Below are 27088 nucleotides of genomic sequence, written 5' to 3'. Positions count from 1 at the left end.
GGACTGGCTGCAGTGGCAGAGAGTGAGGCCAGATGGGAAGCGTCCTTCTGAGTAAACTGAGGCAGGGCCTTGCGGGAGAAAGCTCAGCCTCCAGGCTGGTGAATTCGGGATTGCTCGTGGCTGTGTGGGCACAGTGTGGGCACACAGGCACATACATCTGTGTAGTCAGGGGAAGGTCGTCTCGGAGCCCTCCCTGACTTGTCACCGCTTTATTCCACCAGCAACGATAACCAAGTGCCTGAATGTTTGACTCTTGTTGGGGAACTAATGAGTGGTGGCCCCCATGCAGCCATGGGACAAGGTAAAATGGCCTTGGAGCTGAGCTAGCCCCATGCTGAATTATTTATGGCCCATATTCCCCAGGCTACTTAAGTGATGGACGGCAGGTGGCCTTGCTGTCTCAGCTGGCCCTGTGGTACTGGAGGTCTTGAGGCCCTTGTGTGTTCTCAAGAGGGGCCAGGAAAAGTGGCAACCACTTCTGAGCATCTTTCCTGGTCTCAGTGGACCCTGTGGAAAGCCCAGGAGGGGGCTCTGTTATCCACGTTTTCCTGCAGAAGGTTCTGAGACAGAGAGGAAAGAGACTTGTCCAGAGTTGCAGACAGTGGGGAGGTGGGATTTGAACCAACTCTGCCTGGTCTCAGCCCGGGATGACCTTTCCCATCAACCTCCCAGGCTTGTCTCGGAGCCTCACTGTAGCCCAAAGGGACACAGATGGGCAGTAGTAGTGGCCAGGGAGCACTTCGTTTTCCTTTTCAGTGAAAGGCCTGATAGCGGGGCCTGCTTGAGGGGAACACTGAATGAGGGGGTTTGATCCCCAAGAAAGAGGCGGGGAGAATCCCGTCTCACCCTCACTGGTGCTGTGATGCGTTTCTTCATCGCCTTTGCCTGTATGTTTTTCTTCCCTGGTTAAGATCATGCAGTTTTTTTTAATTTATCTTTCTGCTTGCTTTCAAATTTACCGTGAGCATTTCTCACGTCACTGAGATCACTATAGAAATCATTCAGACCCCTCTGTTTCACTTCAAACTAGGGTATCCATTTAAGAAACCTGAGCAGTTGAGAAGGATGCATGCGAGGAAAGTCAGTCTCTCCACTCCTGTCCTCCGGGCCTCCTGGCTTCTGTTCCTGCAGCAGCCTTGTTCCTTAGAGATGGTCCGTGCTTCTCCGTGTACGTTCTTTAAACAGACACGACGGCAGCGCGCGCCCCGCCCTGCACCGTGCTGTCTGTGTGCTTCCGTGCTCTTGGCCGTGGTCCCGCATCACTGCACACAGAACCGGCTTCTTCATGGCTCCTGTGTCATCATCCTGTGGGTGGATCGTCATTCATCCCATTGGTCTCCTATTGATAGATGCCGAGGTTGTTTCCAGTTTTTTGCTCTTACATCAGCGCTGCAATAAATATCCTTGTGCATATGTCCTTTTGCTGACATGCAATTATGTCTGTAATGAATCATGTTTCCCCATGATTGGGTAAATAAGATATTTAATGGCGATTTAATATTCCATTATTATGATTGAATAGGATGTTTATGGTAGACAAAAATCTTCTCCCAAATCAAGGTTAATTGCTATTCCATTCATGTCTGGATCCTTAAAGCAGCCCTGTATACATTTCAGCCATGTGCCAAAAAGCTTGAGGCACAATGTGTATGAAAGTTTTCAGCCAAGGCCAAAGCCAAAGCCTTGGAACTAGAAATTCCATCTATTTTCCTAATTGTTTATCTAATGAGAAGATTGTTTTGTTTTTGAGACAGAGTCTCACTTTCACCCTGGGTAGGGTACCATGGCCTCATAGCCCATAGCAACCTCAAACTCCTGGGCTCAAATGATCCTCTTGCCTCAGCTTTCTGAGTGACTGGGACCTGCCACAATGCCTGGCTGTTTTTCTAGAGATGAGGTCTTGCTCTTGCTCAGGCTGGTCTCGAACTCCTGAGCTTAAGCAATCCACCCACCCCAGCCTCTGAGAGTGCTGGGATTACAGGCGTGAGCCACCCCACCCAGCCCCCTCCTGGGAAGTTTTAAATAATTTTTTTTTTTTTAAGGCAGAGTCTCAAACTTTCACCCTGGGTAGAGTGCCGTGGCTTCACAGCTCACAGCAACCTCAAACTCTTGGGCTTAAGCGATTCTTTTGCCTCAGTCTCCCAAGTAGCTAAGACTACAGGAGCCTACCACAACACCCAGCTGTTTTTTTTTGTTGGTGTTGCAGTTGTCATTGTTGTTTTAGCTGGCCTGGGCTGGGTTCGAACCTACCAGCCTTGGTGTATATGGCTGGCACCCTACCCACTGAGCTACGGATGCTGCCTTAAGTAATTTTTGTTCAGGCTACCCAACGTGGCTCACATCTATAATGCCACTGTTCTGGAAGGCCAAGGTGAGAGGATCACTTGAAGCCAGGAGTTTGAGACCAGCCTAGGCAACATAGACAGACCTTGTCTCTACAAAGTAATTAAAAAATTAGTCAGTCATGGTGGTAGGTGCCTGTCAGAAGACTAAGGCAGGAAGATCCCTTGAGCTTAGGAGTTCAAGGCTGCAATGAGCAGTGTACTGTAGCATGGGCAACAGAGTGAGATGCTGTCTCAAAAACAAACAATTTATTCAAGAAATTAATGGGGCTCAGTGCCTGTAGCTCAGTGGCTAGGGCACCGGCCACATACATCGGGGCTGGTGGCTTTGAACCTGGCTTTGGCCTGCCAAACAACAATGACAACTGCAACAGTAACAACAAAAATAGCCAGTGTTGTGGCCAGCACCTGTAGTCCCTACTTGGGAGGCTGAGGCAAGAGAATCGCTTAAGTCCAAGAGTTTGAAGTTGCTGTGAGCTGTGACGCCATGGCACTCTACCAAGGGCAATGTAATGAGATGGTCTAAAAAAAAAAAAAGAAATTTATGGCTTTCACAGTCATGAGTGATTATTCCTGTGTATTTTATTGTACAGATATACTGTGTACTTTATACGTTTGTTCTGTACTTTATGCATATACAACACACACATTTATTCTTCCAGGGACTGATAGAATTTTAACCTAGGAAGCATGTAAGGAAATACTGCATCTCAAACTAAAATGAGAACGATCACACTGGGAAGCATATCTTCTGGTTATCAGCTGGCTATTGTTGTATAACAGACATCCACAAAAATTCAGTGACCTACCACAATAAGCATTTGTTTAACTCAGGTCTGTGGGTCTGGCTGTCTAAATGGAACTCAGCAGGGTTTGGGGGTTCAGCTCTGTTCCATGAATCTCTCCTCCTGTTTTTGGGACCCATGGGCTCACTGGGCATGTGGAAGCACACATGGTCCCTTAGGGCCTACACTGAGAACTGTTGGTTTGTCAATTTCACCTCATTCTAGCAGCCAAAGCAAGTCCATGGCTGAGCCCAAATTCAAGGGACAGAGGAAATACACCCTGCCTCTTTAGTGGAGGAACTGCAGAGTCACGTGGCCAAGAGCGTGGCTTCAGGGAATGGTGAACAATCAGGCCAGTGACGCAGGTTTTCTCAGGTGTTAACAACAGCCTTAATAGACATACTCTGTTCCTATTACTAATACTTTTTTTGTTGGTGAGCAATAAGAGACTACCTGTGTGATCTCAGGTCAGTGAAGCTTTGCTCATGATCAGAGATGCCAGGAGTGTCCTTGAAGTAACTATTGGGCCAGGCCAAAGCTGCAAAGAGGTTTTGGTCATGTCCTGAGGCTGAAGGCAGGCCCTGGCCATATGTTTGGCAGGGGAGGAACCTGGGCCTACTGATTTCTATGCCTTGGCCAGGGCTGTGTCAAGAGCCCTGGCCAGTCAGCTCTGTCCTCTTGGTGGTATAACAGGGGCTCCTTCTCCTTGCAGGGGAACATGGGCCCTGCTGCCTTCTGGCTCCTGCTCTTCCTTCTCAAGAATCCTGAGGCCCTGGCTGCTGTCCGTGAAGAGCTCCAGGATATCCTCTGGCAGGCAGAGCAGCCTGTCTCCCAGATGGCCACCCTCCCACAGAAGGTTCTGGACAGCACTCCTGTGCTCGGTGAGGTGGTCAGATCCTCCAAGATAGCCTCTAAGACTGGGTCATCCTGGGCTCCCCCAAACCCTCTCCAACATGGGGTCCTGTCCTCCAGGGTCCTTTAGTATCATCTGACCCAGGGTTTCCCTGAGCCTCCTATCTTTGTAAACCTGGTACCTCCATGCCCCAGTCTCAGCTGCCTAAGACTTAGGGTCTCATTAGAAAATTTTCAGTAGCAAGTGACAGAAAAACCTAACTTAAACTGCCTGAAGTGGAAAGGGGATTTTATTTGGGGCAGGTAACTAAAAGGTCCAGAGATACTGGTTTCAGGCCCAGGTGAATCCAGGTGTTTTAACAGCGTCATCAGGACTACTCAGTCCCTCTCCATCTCTCAGGTCTATTTCCCACTGGGAAGGCGCCAGTCTTGGCTTGGCAAGATGGCTGCCAGCAGCTCAAAGCTGACTTGCTCTTGGGGGTGGGAGTGTGCCCCTTTTACAACAGACCCACCAAAAGTTCCAGGACTGTACTTCATTGGCCCTTTGGGGATCACATGCCCATCCTGAACCAATCACAGGACTCAGAGGGATGCTCGATTGGCCAATCACAGTCCAATCCCTGGAGTTGAGAGTAGAATCAACAGTCCAACCCCTGAAAGTAGGAAGGGTGGACCCCAGAGGAAAAGCAGGGGAATATGTGCTGGGCAGGGGATTCTGATAAGCCCAGTCTCCCTAGCCTTCTGCTATTTGCCTCCCTTCTACCTTCCTTCACAGCTTCTCTCAGAGTCATCCCCAGATCCCCTCATGTTCAGGGATAACAGAGGTCACATCTCATCCTCTGACCTTTTTCACTTTGCTATGTGACTGTGGGCAAGGCACTTATCCTCTCTGAGCCTCTTAGTCTTCCCCTCTAAAATGAGAGCTGGGGTGGCATTTGAGTGGGCGAGGGGACAGCCTGCTGACCCTTCCCTGCACCCACCCCATATAGACAGTGTGCTGAGTGAGAGTCTCAGGCTCACAGCTGCACCCTTCATCACCCGTGAGGTCGTGGTGGACCTGACCATGGTCATGGCAGATGGGCGAGAATTCAACCTGCGACGTGGTGACCGCCTCCTCCTCTTCCCTTTCCTGAGTCCCCAGAGAGACCCAGAAATCTACACAGACCCAGAGGTAAATGGCAAGGGTGCTGGTCATACTGGGAACCGTGGGCTCTGCCAGATCTCAGGGGCAGCCTGATTTTGCTCTTAGTTTGTTCTGTGGCCTTATCCATGTGACTTCACCTGTGTCTGCATCCTCACCTGTGAAATGGACCTCATTATAGCACCTGCCTCATGGGACTTTCAGGAAGATTAAATGAGATCATGTAAAAAAAAGAAAAAAGACCTTCACAGGGCTTGTATTCACTGAGTGCTTTGTAAGCAATAGCTGAACAATGTTCCTTTTTTCAGAATGTTACAAATACCAATTTCCCAACATTCTTCCTTCTCCCTGGACTTTGAGATGGGGCAAACTTTCGCACTTGCTCCCAATTGCTAACAGATTGAGTGTTTACTGTATTCCAAGCCCCATTCACCCATTCATCCATCCATTCATCAGTCCACTTACCTATCCTTCCATTCACCTGTCTGTTCATCCACCTGTCCATCCATCCACTCACCTATCATCTATCCATCCATCTATCTACCCACCAATCTCCATCTATCCATTTATCCATCCATCCGTCTAGCTGCCCTTCCATCTATCAGTCTATCCGCTGGTCCCTTCACCTCACCTTTTACCCATCTTTCCTTTTTTTTTTTGCAGTTTTTGGCCAGGGCCAGGTGTGAACCCACCACCTCCCGTATATGGGGCCGGCGCCCTACTCCTTTGAGCCACGGGTGCCGCCCCTTCTACCCGTCTTCCACTCCACTCAGCACCTCTTCCATGCCAAGCCCTGTGCTCAGGTGCAATTCTTGCCTTACCAGGGTGCAGTGGAACCAAAGGAAATAGGCATTCTTTTTTAAAAAAATTATTTTGATTTCTTTGTTTTATATGACAGAGTAATAGACATTTATAAAATAGAAAAATAAGAGAAATATATATTTAAAAGTAAAAGAAAATTATTTCCCCTCCCCTTCAGTTTCAGAGTTACCTAACCATGGCTTGGAATGTGTCCTTTAAGCTGCTTTTATGCCTTTACAGATAGACACACAACACACACACAGACACAAATATAGTTTGGTGTGTGTACAGGATCATACAATACATACTATCCTGAAACTTGTTTCTTTCACTCAACAACTCGTTATTGATTCTTGCCCTGTCAGGATACCCAAACCTTTTGCAATAATTTTTAACTAATCCCCTATCAATTGACCTTTACATTGTTTCCAGTTTTTCATGCCCTCTTCTCAGCATGAATATAATGAACAGCCTCACGTGTTTTTCTTGGTGTAGCCTTGTTTGGAGGGTAGGGTCAGAAACGAACCTTATTCCTACTCCAGGTGTTTAAATATAACCGATTCCTGAACCCTGATGGATCAGAGAAGAAAGATTTTTACAAAGATGGAAAACGGCTGAAGAATTACAACATGCCTTGGGGAGCCGGGCACAATCAGTGCCTGGGGAGGACTTATGCCACCACCAGCATCAAGCAGTGAGTAGGGGCGGGGGCGTTCCTGGTTCTTCCACTTGGCACTGCCCTTCCTTCCTGAGGGCTCGGCCAGAATGGTTCAGGACAGAGGCTCTAAACCGATGGTGCATGGGCTGTCTCCTAACCCAAAATCTATTTATTTGCATGTGTTTTTAATGTGTACTAACCTTTAAGAATCGGATCACACGTGAAAAGTCAGATTTCTGATTTCTTTTGAAATATTTGGATCTGGCAGCAGTTTCTTCCCTTGAGGACTCCATTCAGTTGATCTCAGCTGTCCCTCTGCAGCCGCTGTGTCAGGTTCAGAACCTCACATCAGGAATTGGCTAAACTTCACTGTTCCCACCTGGTTGTTTTAACACCTGTGGAGCCCAAGAGCCTCAGAGTCTCTTCTCTGGACGTTGGTCCCTAAGATCACAGATCGAATCAGGAGTTATGACATCTACCCAGTTGGGTGACCTTTGGGGCCTCTCTTTCCTCAACTGTAAAATGGGGGTTCTCATTATAAGTTCATTGCAAGGGAGTCAGGAGAAATGAATTGGATCCTTCTAATTTCTTAACCCATTGCCTGGGTCATTGTCGGCATTTGATAAATGTTAATTATTATCATAATTGCTCATATCATTATTGGGGCACAGATATATTCATATCCTTATTATAGTGCTAAGTGAATGGGCACGTTGCACTAACCTTTTGGCCTTCGTTTTCACAATGAAGAGCAATCATAACAGTTGATTATAATACAGTTCATATGTGTTCCTAAAAGTCACTTCATATGTGAAATCATGCAAAAAAAAATCACAAGGTTTATGGGGAAAAAGGGACAAGGACTCAACACGCAAAAACCTCATCAGTGACACACACAAAAAAGATAACCCAATAAAAATGGCAGTGGAGTCTCAGATGAGTTAATTGGTTAAGAAGAACTACAGTAAATATGGCCCCAGGTAGGTGTGTAGGTGTGTGGGTGTGTGCGCGCAGACGTTCTGTGGATTTCTGCACAGGCAGGTTCAGCTGGATGCAGATTTTGCATTCACCTTGTGTTCCTTGCAGGTGAAACTGCATATGAGCAAATGTGGACATTTGTGATGCTTAAATCACGTCTTAATATGTCAATGGCGCTGGAGCAAATTCCCCTGTTTAAAACAAGCGGCAGAGCAGATCTGACTGTAGTTCCTGCCTCATCAAGATTTTGAACAGATAAGAGATCATGGACACTGGATGCTTAGCGTGGTGTCTGGCACGTGGTGTTTCAGTAAATTAGCTAATTTGTTGTTATTTTTATCTCACTTAATTGTCATAGCAACCCTGCCAGGTAGTTATCAGTCTCAAACTGAGTCTACCCAGGTGTGGTGTCTAAATAATAGTAATGATAAAGATAAATTAAAAATAAAAAAAATGAGTCTAGACAGGTCAAGTCATTTGCACAGCCATGCTCCCAGGATGCAGAGATGCCAGGATTCAAATGTGGGTGTGAGCAGAGAAGAAACTCATACTCTAGTGTCCTGTAGCATCAGAGCTGGAAAGGACCCGTCCTGCCTTTCCTCTCTTTGACCAGATGGGGGACCTGAGATTCAGTGTAGGAAAGAAAGTTGGTGAAGGCCAGGCACACCTAAGCGGCATAGCCCAGGTCTCCGGCTCAGAGTGTTAACATCCCTCGAGCCCCACCTTTCTTCATCTTCACTCACTCAGTAAGGTTAAAGAATCCCTTTGTGAGGGTGGCGCCTGTGGCTCAAAGGAGTAGGGCGCCGGCCCATATACTGGAGATGGCAGGTTCAAACCCAGCCCCAGCCAAAACCTGCAAAAAAAAAAAAAAAACCAAAAAAACCGAATCCCTTTGTGTGCTCAGCCCTGTGTAACCTAGGTAGGCGTAGGGACACAGAGTCTTAAAAGATACACTCCTGACCCTTACGAACATGAGAAGTAGCAAGTACAGTTAAGAAAGCTGGGCAGGAACCGGTTAACATCTGTGAGGCTGGCCCCACGTTTATGGGGGCACCGATTACATCATACACATGGCAGTGTTGTATGTTTACAGCTTTCCAGAAGGTGGCAGTAGAGAGCGCTCAATCACAAAGTTGATCTGTTAGGACACTTCTCAGGGCGGCAGTAACATGTCACACAGGCACCTGTGGGTTAGCAGCAGCCTCACCAGGACAGACAGTGAGGGTTCCAGGAGTTTGGAGAAAAGGAGGGGATGGGTGTAAACAGGAGGAACCAGAAGAGCCCTGTATTAACCACCATAAGCTCAGCTCTGCTGCGGTGACAAGGACTGCCAAGTGTCAGCAGCTTACACCAACAGGGGGTTTGCTCCTACACACACAGGGTTGGCTGCAGGTCTGGGGGCTTCTCCCCTCCACGCAGAGACTCCAGGGCCAAGCTCTTTTCATCTTTCAGCTCCACCATTTCAACGTGAAGCCTGCACAGCTGCCAGGCAGGAGGGCAGGCTGGAGGCTCTTAAGGTTTTGATGGGGGAGTGACTCATGACATGCGCTCACAGCCAATTAGCCAGCCTTCATCCAGTCTGACCTTACGGGGTGCTGAGAGATGTGGGGAAGCTCATGGCTTTTGGGTGAGCAGCAGGTGCCTGAGCTACTCTCCCCCCATCCTTTCTCACCTTTCCCAAAGCGAAGTTGGGGTCAGACTCAGAAGGGAACCACTGCTCTCCTGCCTCCCCTTCGTCACAACTTCAGTGCCATCTCTCTGCAGATTTGTGGTCCTCGTGCTGATGCAGCTGGACCTGGAGCTGATGGACGCGGGTGTGGAGGTCCCCAAGTTCGACCTCAGCAGGTACGGCTTCGGGCTGCTGCAGCCAGAACACGACGTTCCCATCCGGTACCGCGTCCGGCCGTGAGATGCGGGAGCAGACGGGCCTCCGCTGCCCCCTCTGCCAGCCTGCCCCAGGCCTTCCAGCTCTCCGTGTCCGCCCCTGGCTTGGGTGTAGGGCCAGCATTACCACTTTCCCATTTTTTTCCCAGAACGCTGTGTCCAGGGGAGGGGAAGAAGGGGGAGCTGAGGGAAGCTGAACAAAGAGACATCAAAAGCTCTCTGGATTCTCTGCTGTAAAGTTTTCCCCAAATCAGGCTTTTCTGCTCTGGCTCACTGTGATACGCATAAAAGCTAATAGGGCAGAACCAGGAGGCCTCAGTGCTGTGCCCCCAATTCCCAGAGCTGTCACATCCCAAGTTTTTAACTAGTGTGCTCCAGGCCTTGTCCAGTCAGAGCAGATACTGGCCACAGAAGGGCCACTCAGAAGCTAGCAGTGTGTCCACTGAGACAATTCTGTCCCCCAGTTACTATTAAATTAGCTAAAGTCAAAGGAGCCCCTTGGAATCTGCTTCCCAGGTGCCCCTCTCATGGGACACTTCCCTCATCACTCCGTTCACATTGATATCTGAGGAAATGCCAGAGGTTTTCCTGAGGTGGGCACCTGGAGTGTACAGTGTGGGCACCTGGAGTGTACAGTGTGGGCACCTCCGAACGCTGGGCTCTGAGTTCTCTGTGCTAAAGTTACAGGTACCAGATGGGGTGGGCTATCCCTGTGTTAAGAGACTCAGGAGGGGAACTAAGGAGGACACAGGCCTGATGGGGCAGCCCCTGAGACTGGCAAAGCAAAAAGAGGAGGGGCCAGATGCTCCAGCAGTGGGCACGTGTTTTTTTGGCCTTTGCTTTAAAAAAATTACCTTAAAGGTGGCACCTGTGGCTCAGTCAGTAGGGCACCGGCCCCATATATCAAGGATGGCAGATTTGAGCCCGGCCCCGGCCAAACTGCAACAACAAAAAAAATAGCCGGGTGTTGTGGCGGGCACCTGTAGTCCCAGCTACTTGGGAGGCTAAGGCAAGAGAATCGCCTAAGCCCAGGATTTGGAGGTTGCTGTGAGCTGTGATGCCACAGCACTCTACCTAGGGCGATAAAGTGAGACTTTGTCTCGAAAAAAAAAAAATTACCTTAATTATTATCATCTTTGGGAGAGTTAATTCAAAACGTCCAGCCTCTCCTGAAAACTTGGTAGATCTGGCCACACTGGGCTCATGTCCCCCAGGGTAACTGTTGACCAGCGCTGAATGGCAGCCACAGGGCATGGGCTCTCTAGTTTGTAGGATTTTGACTTGGTCTGATTGTACCTTCACAGTGACTCCTAGCTCTGAAGGCATTTGCGTTCAAGATTCTGTTCTAACTCTTAGAAGTGATTTTGTAGGAGGTGGCAAGGACCAGCTCCTTGGTCTGAAGACCAGTTGTCCATCACAGTCTGTATGCAATGCACCACCCATTAGATCAGTGATGAAAATGTGCCTTTGCCTCAGTTTTAGAAAAAAAAAAGCAGCTTAAAGAGAAAAATTGGTTGGGCACACTGGCTCACACCGCTAATCCCAGTGACTTAGAGGGCTGAGGCAGGATGATGGCTTGAACCCAGGGGTTGGGGACTGCAGTGAGCTGTGAGAGCGACACTGTACTCCAGCCTGGGCAACAGAGCAAGACCCTGTCTCTTTATAAAAAAAAGCAAAAATCAAGAGGAATTGCTGCAAACCTTTACTATGATGGTAAATACATTTTTATTAATAATTAGGTCATGTTATAGAGTACCCTTGAAATGCCTGTCCCAGGCACAGGAGACATAACATTTCCAGGCTCCTCCCAGCGCCTATATGAAAAGAGGATGATTGTGCCCACTTTACAGATGAGAAAACAATCTCAGAGAGGTGCAGTCACTTGCCCGAGGTCACACAGCTTGTACACTAGTAGAACTCGGGAAACATACTGTCTCAGGAGTATGTGCTGGATGGGCAGCTCTTTGTTCCTTGGGCTCAAGCACAGGGTGGGAGGGACATTCTCTTTGACTTGGCAAGGCTGACCTTGCCAGCGGGCGCCTCTCAGGAGACACAGGCACACATAACAAAGACCCTGTAGCTTCAGCTGGAGGGAGAGGAGAGGACCCACGACCTCTGAATGTCCCAGAGGCTGTCTCTTCTCAGAGCAGCACTGGGGGTTGGGGGCTTCCCTGGCACTCAGTCTTCAGGCACCCCCAGGATTCCCAGACAGACACTGTGATTGGCAGGAGGCGGGATATCCCCAGGGAAACCCATCTTCACGCCTGGGTGACCCCCCGCTGCCGCCTGCTTCTTAACTCTGCAGGAAATCGGAGCTGGCAGCCTCCTGTGGGAGGACAGAGCCGGTTTCCATGGCAACCCTCAGCTGCCTCCTCAGAAGGGAAGGAAGAAAGCCAGCTGAAATAGCTAGGAAGGTCTTGTGCAGGTTGCAACCCTGGTGTGCTGGGGGGAAGCCCTCATGTCCTCCCCCTTCCAAATCAGGCCAGGTTGTCACCGAGACTAGATTCTCACCTGCCTTCAAAGAAGGGCCGATTCCCTTTAAAGGTGGAACCTCCTTGGAGCCATAATCATTAGTGAATCACTCGAGGGAAAGACAGTTCTCCCACCAGGCAGCTCCAGCTGGTACCTGAGATACTGAAGTACAGCTCAGGAGGCAATGACTTAAACCTGCTCTTCTTTTAATCTTTTTTTTTTTTTTTTTTTTGAGACAGAGCCTCAAGCTGTCCCCCTGGGTAGAGTGCCATGGCATTACAGCTCACAGCAACCTCCAACTCCTGGGCTCAAGCGAGTCTCCTGCCTCCGCCTCCCAAGTAGCTGGGACCACAGGCGCCCGCCACAACGCCCGGCTATTTTTTGGTTGCAGCCGTCATTGTTGTTTGGCGGGTCCGGGCTGGGGATTCGAACCCGCCACCTTAGGTGTACGTGGCTGGCGCCTTAGCCGGTTGAGCTATAGGCGCCGAGCCTCTTCTTTTAATCTTTATTATTTTTTTTCTTTTTTTCCTCCTTAAAAAAAAAAATAAGCTGTCAAGAAAAGAGAGGTTTAGCTACTTGCTGCAGGTTGGTTAGGAAGCTACCTATACATCATAGTACTTCTTCCCACCTTGCTTAAGAGTCTCAGAATTACAGGACATACGTTAGAAATATTCTTAAGGTGTCCAATGAAGGGTTCACTTAACATTGTCATTATTGCTGTTATTTCCTGTACTTTATATTGTTCTTCCCCCCATTCTCCTTTGAAAAGACTTGCTTTTTAAACCTAAATTGGTAGAAAAGGGAAACTTTTTTTGATTGCTGCCAGTAACAGACAACATATATATCACTCGTTGCCAAAAATAGAAAGTGACTGTGAAAAATAAATTTGCTGGAGTTGGGGGGGGGTGCTCCATGGTGTTGCCAAGGCTCAGAGCATTACAGCTTTCTCTTCTCCTGTTACAAAATGAGATAACACACTGGCATCTCCCTGACTTTCTCCAGGGACAGGAGGAGGAGTACGTGGCTCACCGTCAGGGCCACCAGAGCCACCTCCCTGCACACTAGTGAGCCCTACTCACAGGGAGCTGGGGCTCTCTCACCTGCCCATTCTCCAGGTGGAGAAACAGCCTCTCAGAGTCCAAAGGTCTTGCCCAAAGCCATTGATTTTGATGATTTCTTTTTAATAAACAGCCTTTCCTGAGTAGCAGTGATTGTTGAGGCTTTCTATTTTAATAAAGAGTTCTATTTTCATATAACGTTGTCAAGTGGAAACATGCTGAAATCTATTAAACCATCTTTGTTTGTGGAACTGCCTCTGAGTGTGATTCCAGTCGAGGGAGTCGGCTGTATCTGAGAGGGTGAGGTTAGCTCCTGGGATGGGAGCACAGAGCACCCTCTCTGGGCCTGGCTCTGGGTCAGGGCCTCTCATAGACAGAATCAAGTCAGACCTCCACCATCCGCCAATGCATGTGTTATTATCCCTGTTTTTACAGAGGAAGAGACTGAGGATCAGAGAGGTGAAATGGCTCACCCAAGATCAGATAGCTGAGAAGTAGCAGACTCAGGATTCAAATGCAAGGCCATCTGCCGCCTGAGACAGTGTTCAGGATCTTCCTGGTGGCAGTAGAAGGACTGGCTACCTATACATCATCGTACTTCTTCATACCTTGCTTAAGAGTCTCAAAATTACTCTCTTGGAGTAATTTTGGGTGCCCACAGAGGACCTTGGGGTGAAGGGTCACAAGCCAACAACATAAAAGATCTCTTAAAAATTCCTTGGGCATTCTTCATCCTTCACCAGGAACACACACACTTGTTTTAGGATAAAAAAAGAAAGGGTGAAATGGATTAAATTAGCTTTGTGAACAATGACAAAGGGGAAATTGTTTGTTCTCCCAAATCTTGCAGTAAAAATACATCCCTGGGCAGATGTCATCATCAGTTTTCACATCTGGGGTCAAGGAAGCACATCTAAAGGGACTGAATTTGGCTATGTGTGACGGACTTCTCAAAGCAACGCGACAGCATTTTACACTGTAACGTGTTTACTATATCCAACACAGCACGTATTTATTTTTCTCTCTCAAGCACATATAGGTGACCAGAGGTGGTGTGGCTTCTCTTTTCCAGTCCTGCTAGCATCTATAAATCAGTGGTCTCCACCCAGGGGCTGCTTAAGCTCCAGCCATTTTATCTACATTCCAGTCAGCAGGAAGGAGGGAGGAGAAAAGGGAAGGAAAATCTGCTTTAATCCTATCGGTCAGGACTTAGTCAGATGACCCCTCTCTTGCTGCACAAGAGGCTGGGAAATGCAGTCTTTCCAGGATACAAGTGTGAGCCCCTCCCCACCCCCAGGGGTACCATACCCCAGCTTGAGAAGCTGCATCATGCTCTCCCTGTGGTCTGAACCACATGGCAGGGCCAGAGGGATAGGGCTTGGCTTTCCGGAGCCACTGGCCTTGCATTCTAGGTCCTAGGGGTCTGCAGCTCCAACACTTTTCATACCCTTTTACCATTAATGTCAACAGAAGGATTCCAGTGTTTTATTTTACCAGGTAAGGACATGAAGAAATACATTTGTATGGGCGGCGCCTGTGGCTCAAAGGAGTAGGGCGCCGGCCCCATATGCTGGAGGTGGCAGGTTCAAACCCAACCCCAGCCAAAAACTGCAAAGAAAAAAAGAAATACATTTGTAGGTTGGGCACTGTGGCTCATGCCTGTAATCACAGCACTTTGGGAGACTGAGGTGGGAGGAGAACAGAATTTTGAGCAACTTCATGTCTCCAAAAAAATTTTAAAATTAGTTGGGTGTGGTGGCACGTACTTGTAGTCCCAGCTACTTGGGAGGCCGAGGCAGGAGGATCACTTGAGCCAGGAGTTTGAGGTTAGGGTGAGCTATGATCATGCCATTGCCCTCCAGCCTGGGCAACAGAGCAAGATCCTGTCTCTAAGTAGGGGGCGGGGTGGTGGTGAAGAATAACTAGTACATCTTCGTTTACTTCCACTGTCAATTGGGTTTAATCTCCCTAAAGCAGACAGACAGGTTCCATATTAGACTTAACATAGCCATTCGCTCAAAAATTGATTCTGAATAGCTCAAAAGGTGGAGCAGCCCAAAAGTTCATCCTCTGACGAGTGGCTGAACAAAATGTGGTGTGCCCATATGATGGAAAAATATTTGACAATAAAAAGGATGAAGTACTGACACAGGCCACAACGTGAATTTACCTTGAAAACATTGTGCTGAGTGAAAGAAGCCAGTCGCAAAAGGCCACGTATTATGACTCCATGCATGGGAAATGTCCAGAATAAGCAAATCTAGAGAGTCAAAAGTATTAGTATATTAATATTAACAGATTAATATTAATCTGGGACAGGGTGGATGGGGAGAAATAGAGAGTGACTATTAATGAAATCTAAGATTGATCATGGTGATCATCGCACAACTCTGAGCATAATTAAAATCATCTAATTGGGCTCGGCGCTTGTGGCTCAAGTGGCTAAGGTGCCAGCCACATATACCTGAGCTGGCGGGCCCACCAAACAACAATGATGGCTGCAACCAAAAAATAGCTGGGCATTGTGGCAGGTGCCTGTAGTCCCAGCTACTTGGGAGGCTGAGGCAGGAGAATTGCTTGAGCCCAGGAGTTGGAGGTTGGTGTGAGCTGTGATGCCACGGCACTCTACCCAGGGCAACAGCTTGGGGCTTTGTCTCAAAAAAAAAATAAATAAATAAAAATAAAAATCATCTAATTGTACCCTTTCAATGGTAGATTTTATAGTACGGGAATTCTATCTTGATAAAGCTGTTATGTATGTTTTTAAGTAAATATTCTGAACACCTTCTGCATGCCAGGCACCTTTCTAGGTAACAAGGCCTAAGCAATGAGTAAAACAGACCAAAAAAAAAAAAAAAATCCTTGTCATCATGGCATTGACGTTCACAAAGAGGAGACAGCAGTAAATTAGGTAAATAAAATATAAAGTAGGTCAGATGGTGACAAGTTCTTTGGAGAAGAGTAGACGAGAAAGGGGGTTGGAAAGTGCAATTTTTCATAGGGTGGGTAGAAACAGCCTCCCTGGGGGACCTTTGAACAGAAACTCCACAAAATGAGAGGAACAAACCACTTGGATATCTGAAGGAAGAATGTTCCAGAGAGATGTGGACAATACGAAGATGGAAAGCTCCTAGCAGGTTCCAGGAACCGGGCAGACTGATGTGGGCAGGAGCCAGGAAGGGCTCTGGGTGGAGGAGGGGCAAACTTTGACTTATTCTGGCAGGACCCATGTCACCGCGTATGGACAGTGGGCTGTGGGAGGAGGGGAAGGTGCCAGTCTGGGCCAGGTCTCTGCCTTCATAGATATTCTGATCAGGCAGAAGGGACCATTCAACAAAGAAGCCAATCAGCATGCTCACAGTGTCAGATGCCGAAGGGGGCTGTGAAGACAAGCAAACAGCAGGATGTGATGTGATGGTGGCACAGAGATGCAGATGCCCATGGCCATAGGGACAGACAGGGTAAGTCTCCTGGCAGGTGGTCATATGAGCTGAAGTCAGAATGCAAAGTATCAGCCTTACGAGCGACTACGGAAGAACACCCCAAGAAAAAGAGACAGAAAATGCAAAGACCCTAAAGAGGTAAGGGGTTTGGTGTATTGGAGGGAAAGTGAACACCCCAGGGAGGCTGAGGCTGTGTGATGGGGTGGCCAGAGGAGCTCTGGGAACAAATCTCTGTCAGCCATGGCCAAGAGGCTGCTCTGTATGTTAAATGCCCTGGTTTTAAGTGGGAAAGTAAATCCCTATTCTTTAAGTGGAATCGATGTATCGTCACCAAAATTAAATGCTAGGCTGGGCATAGTGGCTCACACCAGTAATCCCAGTACTTTGAGAGGCCAAGACAAGAGGATCCCTCCCTTGAGGCCAGGAGTTGGAGACCCAACAAAACTAAGACTCCCATTTCTATTTAAAAAAATACAAAAATTATCCAGTTATGGTTGCATGTGCCTATAGTCTCAGCTACTTGGGAGACTGAGGCAGGAGGATCGCTTGAGCCCAGGAGTTTGAGGTTGCAGTAAAGATGCCACTGCACTCTAGCCTGGGCAACAAAATGAGACCTTGTCTCAAATCAAAATAAAACAAACAAAAAAACCTAGTTGCATTGTCCCTTCTCTCTCTCTCTCTTTTCATGAAGGACCAGTGAAAACTCAAACACCTTCTGGGACCAGTGTTTGGAAGATGTGGTCCAGAGGTGTGTGTCTGCAGGGAATAGAGAGTGATGAATGGGGAGGTTGGCAGTCTGCTATCCTATTGCTTGCAACCTTCTCTAGGACTTCAGAGTGGCCCGAGAGAGACAGGTGTACGTATCCACATTATGCAAACTTGGAAAAGTGACCTTGGGGGCATCTAGGTCCTTGGGGTGAACAGGGCCCCTGTGACTTTATTTCAGGTGTTCTGAAACCTGCTCACTGTGGAAGAAATGCTGATTGCCTGCCCAAGTACCAGCGCCCCAATTTCTTTGTTTAAAAATACCCATTGTGGCTCGGCGCCTATAGCTCAACCGGCTAAGGCGCCAGCCACGTACACCTAAGGTGGCGGGTTCGAATCCCCAGCCCGGACCCGCCAAACAACAATGACGGCTGCAACCAAAAAATGGCCAGGCGTTGTGGCGGGCGCCTGTGGTCCCAGCTACTTGGGAGGCGGAGACAGGAGACTCGCTTGAGCCCAGGAGTTGGAGGTTGCTGTGAGCTGTAAAGCCACGGCACTCTACCCAGGGGGACAGCTTGAGGCTCTGTCTCAAAAAAAAAAAAAAAAATACCCATTGTTTTCTTTAGATATTAGGCAGCCATGTACTCAGAGAAAATGGGCCCAAGCTCCAAATCAAAATGAGGCCAAGCTAAATGTAGGTAACAGGTACCCCTCACCAGTGACTAAACTAGCTGTGGTCCTGTGACCCAGTACTGGCCAATGAGATGGCCGGGAAAGTCTGTGGGACTTGGGGAATGTGAGAAATGTTCCTCCTTTCTCTGTCTTGGACTGGTCATGTGAAAACCTGATCATGGCAGCCATCTTGTGATCATGAGGACAAGAGACTCACAGAAATCAACCAAGAATCCTGAGACCTCTAAGCTGCTGCTGCAACAGATCTGGGCATCAGCTGCTTCTGGATTTTGTGTTAAATGAGATAATAATTGTCATCATGGCTCATACTCAAAGGCCATATACCATAATGAATAAGAGCTTGGGTTCTTCCCAGGTTTGAATCTCTGCTGAACCACTGAATAGGAGGGTGATGCTCCAACTATTTCACTCATAAAACAGGGAAAATGGATAATAATTATATCTCCCTCATAGGGATCTCGTGAGCATTCCATGACTAAATACTGTCATTTATAGTTATTGGAGGAGACTGAAAAACGAATATCCTAAGTTAGCCTCATAATAGTTTCCCAGAAGAAAGAGATGTATCTCAGACTGTGAGGAGGTTGGGAAGGTGACACTGGATATGGGTTTTGAATGGTGACTAGGACTTTACCATGTTGGGACTGGAGAGCATTCTAAGCAGCATCAATAGCAGGAGCAAAGACCCTGCATCAGTTATCTGCTGCTGTGTAACAACCCCAAGATGTAGCAACTTAACACAGAACTATTCTATTATGTCTCATGGTTATGCGGGTCGACAGGGGCTTAAGCTGGATACTTCTGCTGATTTCACTTGGAGTCACTCGTGTAACTGTGATCAGATGGTAGGTGGGACTGGAACACCCACAGTGCTTCTCTTGCGTATCGGGTGCCTTGGTGGGGGTGACTAGAAGGCTGTGCTCACCTATAACATTGGAGTGGCTGAACCGCTCTCTCCATGTAATTTTGGGGCTGCTCACTCTTGGTGCCATCTCTCCACATGGTCTCTTACAGCTGAATACCCAAGCTGCCTACACAGTGGCTCAGGGCTCCCAAAAACACAAAAGCAGAAGCTGCCAGAGCTTGTAAAAGCTTAGCCAGGAATGGGGATCACTGTCACCGCACTCTACTGGTAAATGCGAGACACAAAGCCAAGCTCAGAGCCAACGTGGAAGGGGACTGAGCAAAGGATTGAATACCAGGGGACAGGTTCATTGAGGACCATCTTTGGGAAGTGACTACCACTGGGCCAGAGGTTGGGACATCTTTGCTGATGCCGGATTGTGGGAAGGAGTGGTGTGTGAGGAAGCTGCAGAAATGGGCAGGGCCAGAAACATGCTTCTGTGCCCTGCAATCCCTAGGCTTGTCTGAACAGAGGCACATGGGAACGTGTGTTAAATAAATGAATGACCTCTGCCTCGTCTCGGGGGCTGGTCCTTTATCTTAGTCAGGAAGAGTCATGAAGAATTATAAACAGGGGAGTGACGTCCTCACACTCCTGCCTTTAAAGTCTAATAGCTGCGAGGGAGGCTGGATTAAAGGAGGGACAGAGCTGGGGGAGACAGATGAGAGAGGAAGCAGATGAGAAGAGAAATAGGTGGACAAGGGCAAGAGGGAGGGGGCAAGAGAGACAGCAGTCCCCAGCGGCCAGGAGAGCTGGGTTTTAATGAAATATTATCTTAGGAGGATCAGTTAAATAGCTCTTGATCTCTGTGGCTTTGATTTTCTCCTCTTGCTGACTCGCCCCTTTTCCATCACGTCTTGGAGTTCCTAGGCTCCTTGTGGGGAAGAGATATTAGTTTACCTCTAATTGCTCTGCTGGAAGCGTGTGCCTCAGTCCAGCCCTTCCCTGCATTTCATCATTGTTTGGCCACAGCCCCTGGAAGTCAATGGCTTTGCAAAGTCCTGGCTACAAAGAGGCCTATTGGTCTGCATGCAGGTTTATCGACTATATATCTTTCTCTGTGGGGATCCTCTAATGGCACCCACATTTCCTCCTAGTGAGGGAGCCCAAGAGATAATGCCAGGGCTCAGCTCAGAGCATCACTCCAAATGTTAGATGATGGCTGGGTGGGTGAATGGATGGATGGCTGAGTGGGTGAGCAAGGGGTAGAGAGATGCATGAATATTTGGGGTGGATGAGTGATTGGGTGGGTGGGTGAGTGAATGGGCAGAGATGGATAGGTGGAAAGATGGATTGTATATAGGTGGGTGGATGGATGGACAAATGGTAGGTGAATAGATGAGTGGGTGGAAAGATGGATAGTGGATGGAATATATAAATGAATTAAAAGAAGGATGAGTGAGTGAGTGCATGGAGAGATGGGTGAGTGGGAAGAAGGATGCACCAGTGGATGGTTGGATCGCTTAGTGGCTGAGTATAGGGATGGATCAGGGCATGTTAGGTTGATGGGTAGGTGATAGGCAAAAGAATGGATAGAAAGTCGATAAATGTTTGGGTTGATCAAAACCCAGCTCAGCCAGGAACAGTAGAGCATTCCTGTAGCCCCAGCTACCTGGGAGGCTGAGGTAGGAGGATCATTTGAGCCTTCAAGAGTTTGAGGCCAGCCTAGACAACAAAGCGAGACCACCTCTCTAAAAGAAATTTATTTTCTAGTTTAAAAAATGAAAAAAGAAGAGAAAAGAAAGCCAGGCTCATGCATTTACCAGGAGGTTGGGCCAGGAACCCTAGGCTTGATAAAGACAAGGCTAGCTGAAAATAGAACAGGGACTAGAATCCAACATCTGGTCACTCAGGTATCACCCAACAGCGAGTAGGTCTTGTTTATATTAGAATATTCAAGGGTGAAAGAGCTAGAAAGAATCTTAAGTGACATCAGACATGTGCAAAGCATTTAGCACAGTGCCTGGTATACAGTAAGTGCTCAATAAATGTCAGCGGCTATTATTGTGGTTGTTAGCATTGCTACTACCCTTATGTTAATGAGTAGTCACTAGTTTCAGGCAAGGTGCAAAGCACTTTACCTGCTTTTTCTCATTAGTCCCCCCAGCAGCCCGAAAGGAAGATTCTATCATTATCTCCTTTTTATTCATAATCGTGATTATAAACTTGGGCCATGACAAAAGAGAAATGGTCAAGAAGATTGGAACCTAAGCTGATGGAAACGTCCCTGGGGCTGTTGGAGCTTTGTCTGGGGGAAGCCACAGCAAGGAGCAGTTTTCCCGAGTGACAGCCACTCAGAGATGTAATGATGTCCCTTGAGCCTTTGGGTACCCCTGTAACTACCCTCATAACGCAATTATTCCTACCCAGGAATTCAAGGGGGTAGGGGAGGTTAATTAGCCTTGCTCAGTGCCCAGATGTGCCAAGTAACCCGAGTAAGATACTCAGTGGAATTATAAATAAATGATGGCTGGTATTATGGAGTCCAAGAGAAAAAAGATCTGACTTCAAACGAACACGTCTCTTGCCAGCACCTTTTAAAGGGGATATCACTTGTATTTAATACATGGACAAATTGGGTTGACTTGACCTTGCTTAGCCTTGAACAAAAATCTCAATACCTCTCAGTAAGATGTGTTCCCTGAAGCCCAAAGCAGAAGATATTTTGAAAACATTGGCCCTGGAGTCAGGTGACCTGGTGTTGGTACTTAGATGTCCGCTCACTGGTTGACCACTGGGATACTGCTCCCTTTGGTGAACTTTTTAGTTACCCCATCTCATTAAACGAGACAGTTATATTTGAGATCTAATTGGGGACCATCCCGTAATTCTGTATAGAATATTCTGAGTTTTATTATCTTTTTGCCCTCTGTCTTGTATGTTCTTCTCAAAGAGATGATACACTTTTGGTCAATGGAGAGAGGATTGTTATCAGTTGACCTCTTTTTTGACAACTCAATCTGGCTTATGTAAAAGGGGTATTTACTAGTGCACATGACTGGGAAATCTGGCTTGCCATCAGGCATGGCTGGATCCAGGAATTCTAATGAGATTGTCAGGACTCAGTATCTCAGTCCCCGGGTTGTACTTCCCCCCCTAATGGATTTACTTACAGGTAGTCTCTCCTCTTACGATGGTAGAAAATTATTAGACATGAAGTCGTATGCCCTTCAAATGACTGATAGTCTTTTCATCTAGAAAATGAGAATTCTAAACCAGGCACTGTGCAGAGCCTGGGGAACAGAGAAACGCAAGACAGCCTTTTGGGACTTTCTTGGTCTTGGCATGTAAGAAACACAGACTCAAATTTATACCAGGACTGGGCAGGTAACATAAATAAGAAAAGCGCCTTAAGGAAAAAGGAAACTAGCAAACCAAGAGAGCACGTCTTGCCTTGAAGGGGGAGCTGTGACTCCAGGGCAGCCACTCCTCTGTGCCAGCCATAATTTCCATGCCACGCAAGTATGTGGTTCCAGTGTTAATCAAATCCTCTAATTTTCTGAGAAAACCCAGAAACCCATATTTTAATGTGAAGTGATGTTTAAATGTTGACTAAAAAAAAAAAACTCTAATAGCCAAACACCACAAGTCTGCAGACCACCAGCTTATGAGCTTTGCTATTTGGCATAAAGGATTGCCTGTTGGAACACTGCTTACATACTATCCATTTCTTTTTTAAAAGGTATTTACAAATATCTATTAGCCAATTATAAGATTGTAAATGATCTCAGGGCTCTCCTCACCAAAGGCTTGGAGCTGGGAAGGAGAACAAGACTTCTTTGCCAATTTTATTTCTGAATGTCTTGCTCCCACCAGTAGGACTGGATACCTCTGGAGTCCAAGATGTGTCTCATTCATAAGTTTTTATATGCCCTCAGATAAGTGGGGTTATTTATTGAACAGTTACTTTGTACCAGGGATTGTGCTGGGCACTGGAGAAAGTGCAGCAGACACTACTGCCCGCCCAATGTCCACTTTCACGTCTTCCTCATTAAAGGAACTTCAATCTTGTAAAGGCAGGAATCAACCTTGTCCTATGGGGTGAATCCTATCCCCTCTTCTAGTGATTGGCCCAGGGGTGACTGTTCTGGCCAATAAGAAGGTAGTGGGAAGAGGGATTATGAAGAAAGAGAGAGAGATAGGAGTTATTGAGCTATTTTTGGCCATCATGGTCACCTCCTTTCTGCTTTTGAATATAGTTTTATAAAGATTGATTGATGGCTGGTGTGATAGCAGCCATTTTGTGACCATGAGGCAATAAGCCAGGGAGCAAAGACCCCATATATTGAGAAAGGCAGAGCAAAAGGGTGAAAGAAACCTGGGTCCTTAATAACATAGTTGAGCCTCTGAATCAACTCTCATACCACCCTCCTCCTAATTTTTTATATGAAATAAGAAAATATCCTTATTCTTTAATTCTGTATTAGTTAAGTATTCTATTACTTTCACTGAGCAGGAAAGACCATCTCCTGTCCTGAGGTTACCTATGTCTACCAGATAAAGAGAGCTAGCGATGATTAAGTGCCTTCTATAAATTCTTCACAGTAACCCTAAAGTAGGTATTCTCTTTATTACCATGATTTTTTTTTTACAGATAAGAAAATCGAGGCTCAGAGAGGTTAGGACACTTGTCCAAGGTCATTCTGCAAGAAAGTAATGGTACCATTCTAACTCCAGCACCCTCTCTCTGAGCCACAAGGTCACGCTGCAGTCCTGAGTAATTTTGCACTGAATCCTTGTTGAGTAAATGAATGGACACGTAGGAGCAAGAGGACTGTTTGCTGAAAGGTGACAGAGCTGCTCCCAACAGCTGCACTCCCAAGAGCCAGGTGTGTCCAAATGTTCTTTATCTGAATCTGGAGCCAGACTTTGCAGGAAATCAGGCCATTTGTGGGGAAGAATCTACATGATATAGAATATCCAGCACTGGCCTCGGGCTTGGGGAAGAATCTTCCCATCAGAGACTTGTGGCTGTGAGATTGCCCACCACTGTCACCCCAGTCCAAGTCTCTTTACCTTTGGCCTGGACAATTGCAAATGCCTTGTCACGGGTGTTCCTGCCACCAGCTTTTGTCCTCCTACCTTTCCTAATAGCTGGAGTCATCGCTTCCAAACATGTCAGCATGATGGGACTTCTTTGCTTAAAACTGTGGCCTTCTATCACAATTAGAAAAAAACCAAACTCCTTCCTTCACCTTAAGAATAAAATCCCAACCAGGCTCTGCTTGGCTGGCCCCAGCACCCATCTATTCTTAGAAGACACAAGCTCATTTCCACCTTAGAGGTTTTGTACTTGCTGTTGACCTGCCTGCGCCTCCTTCCTCAGAACGTCAAGCGATTGGCTTCTCTTGTCCTTAGGCTCTCAGCTTAGATATTTCCCTTCCCCAGGAAGCCCTCCCTGGCCACCTTATCTAAAGTTGCTGATGCCTCTCTTAGTCATCCTCCTGTTTACTTCTCTTCACTGTGTTTAACACATTCTGAATCATCTTAGTTATTTATTTGCTTATGTATTAACAGTGTCTCCCATCAGAATATGAGTCCATAAGCACAGAGAATGCCTGTTTTATTCACATTTTAGCGGCAGTTGTCTGGAACAATGCATGGCACATAGTAGGTGCTCATTAATTATTGGTTGAGAAAATGGGGACCAATGTTTTCAGATTTCCAGACTGGGGAAATCTTTGCCTTATGTTAAATTAATCTAGGGTTTCTCAAGCCGGCCACTATTGACCTCCAGGGCTAGAGAATTCTTTATTGTGGGGGGCTGTCCTGAGCAGTGTGTGATGTTTAGCGACATCGCTGGCCTTTCCCCACTAGGTGCCAATGAGGAGACCAATAGACTGCTCTCCCCTGGGGTTATAACAATCAAACACATCTCCCAATAGTGTAACATATGTCCTAGGCTAAACAAACAAATAAACATAATAACATCAAAATATCCATCTCACTCTTGTTTATAGTGAAACAACTTTCCAGCTCCCTGAAAGATTGGCCCCAGGTTTCTTTCCAGAGACCCGTCTACAATTCTCAGGGAGTTCCTTGGGGGAGGTGCTGTGGGTAGATGCTGGTGGCAGATTAGTGATCAGGAGTAGGGGAGGAAAGCAAGGGAAGAGTAATTGCCTCTTAATAAACTTGCTGAAAAGTTCATGGAAATTAAAAGTCCACAGATAGCTAAGTCTGCCCTTAAAAAGGTAAGCAAAGAAAAGGGAACAAGCCTACCAAGTATTAAAGCACATTACAAAGTCATATGAATAAAAAACACCAGCAAAGAGCAGGGAGTGCAGGGGGATTTCATGTGACAAAGGTGACCTGTAGATTAAGATCAGTGGGGCTCAGCGCCTGTGGCTCAAGTGGCTAAGATGCCAGCCACATACACATAAGGTGGCGGGTTTGAATCCAGCCCGGGCCCGCCAAACAACAATGACGGCTGCAACCAAAAAATAGCCAAGCATTGTGGTGGGTGCCTGTAGTCCCAGCTGCTTGGGAGGCTGAGGCAGGAGACTCACTTGAGACCAGGAGCTAGAGGTTGCTGTGAGCTGTGATGCCACAGCACTCTACCCAGGGGGACAGCTTGAGGCTCTGTCTCAAAAAAAAAAAAAAAAAGATCAGTGGGAGGAAGAACAGGTTATTTCATGACAGTGTTTCAGAAAACTAGACAACTATAAGGGGAAAAAGTTGTATTTCTATCAAATAACACACACACATAATTGATTAAAGACTTAAAGTAAAAGATAAAAAATATAAAATAATGAACAAAAAATGTTTGAATCTTAGGGGAAGGGGAGACCGCAAACAAAACTTTAAAAGCAGAAACCAGATAGCCAGAATTAAATTATTTTGATCACATAAAAGAATGTTTGCTTAACCTAGACAAGTTAATTGATAGATGACAGAATGAAAGAAGATATTTGCAGTTTATAAAACCCACAGGGACATGAAATCTGCATAATGCAAAGGAGTCCTTCAAATCATCGAGAAAAAAACAGGAGCATTGATAGAAAAATGAGCCATGACATGCACAGGCAATTTACACCATTTACACCAGAGGTGAACAAGGAGCAGGCTAAGAGAACCTCAGACTCATTAGTAATCAGACAAATGAAAATGTAAATACACTGAGATGTTACTTTGTATACATTTGAATGTCTAAACTTAGATATCTGGATAATACCAAATGTTGGCAGGGATGCAAGGCTGTAGGAACTTCCAGCTCTGCTGGTGAGATGCAGCCTGGAACAGAGATTTTTAGGGAGACCTGGGCACATGGAATTGAGTTATGTATATACACAATCCATCACATTATCAATTCCAATCTTGCAGGAAGTATTTTTTTAAAAAGCCATCACACTGGCCCATAAGCAGACATGTAGGAGGATAACCATGGATGCATTCATTGCAATAGTGGGAGCTGGAGTCCTCTGGGTGACCATGTGGGGGGTGGACAGTGGAGAGAGGACACACAGCATCGCTGACAACTGTACAGCTCTTAGGAGTAGGGGGCTGGTGCACTCTCAGCACGGTGAATGGATCTTAGAGAAAAATACATAGAATGCAATCTATCATGCAAACCCACAAGTTTTAAAATGCACACAAAACATCAGACACAGCGTTATGAACTCACACAGACAAAACAATATGTAGTCAGCACATGACGACTTTTCCTATGGCCTGGAGAGGGGAGTGGGGATAAAAGGATAAATAAAGCAATGAATAAAACAACAGAGAAGGAAGACAAGTAAGTATCAGGTTTTCTGGCCTGTTCCTTGCAAGACGGGCATGTAGCTCCATGAGGATGGGAACCATAGTGGTTATTTACCCTCAATGCCCAGCACTGACGTCCATGGTAGGCACATAGTAGATGCTCCCTAAACCTCTGGAATGACTCCAGGAGTCAATAAATGAATTGATGGATGAAAAGGCTTTGCTAAGAGGCTGCTCTGGTATTTAGATAGCTCATTGATTTTGGAATCCCACAAACAGATGCCCACCCTGCGTCTGCCAGACACCTGGCAGCAAGACTTTGGGCAAGATTCCTTCTCTCTGAGCTTCAGTTTCTACATCTGTAAATAAACTCATCTGTTATGAACCATCAGAGAACTGTTTGTTGTAGGTGCTCAGCAAACATCCGTCCCCACCACTTGGCTAAGCAGAGTAGAATAGAAAAGCTTTTCTGCACACCATTTTAGCTGCACCTTGATGGCTGTATTCTGCAGGAATGCCTGGAAATGTTACCATTACAGAGTCACTTTTTTCTTTCCTTTCTTTTTTTTTTTTTTTAATTTCAGGTTATTGTGTGGGTACAAATATTTTTTCCCTTTTGAATAGGAAGGCTTTATTGTTTTCTGCAGCCCCCTGCAGGAATGCCCAGACCT

At 46.8% G+C, this 27088-nt stretch overlaps 1 protein-coding gene across 1 annotated transcript in view; it reads left to right on the top strand.

The window, feature by feature from the left end:
* PTGIS (prostaglandin I2 synthase) overlaps positions 1 to 10303 on the top strand; it is a 39016-nt gene extending 28713 nt beyond the window's left edge. The window contains exons 7-10 of the mRNA XM_003787686.3: positions 3840 to 4008; positions 4969 to 5150; positions 6464 to 6615; positions 9322 to 10303. Of these exons, the coding sequence (XP_003787734.1) occupies positions 3840 to 4008; positions 4969 to 5150; positions 6464 to 6615; positions 9322 to 9466 (648 nt within the window). The 3' untranslated portion in view covers positions 9467 to 10303. The remainder of the gene's footprint in view (positions 1 to 3839; positions 4009 to 4968; positions 5151 to 6463; positions 6616 to 9321) is intronic.
* The last annotated feature ends 16785 nt before the right edge of the window (positions 10304 to 27088 follow it).

The sequence above is a fragment of the Otolemur garnettii genome, unplaced genomic scaffold (genome assembly GCF_000181295.1).
Source record: "Otolemur garnettii isolate 467f Iridium unplaced genomic scaffold, OtoGar3 scaffold00023, whole genome shotgun sequence".
Lineage (NCBI taxonomy): Eukaryota > Metazoa > Chordata > Mammalia > Primates > Galagidae > Otolemur > Otolemur garnettii.
This window is presented reverse-complemented; position numbering and strand designations above follow the sequence as displayed.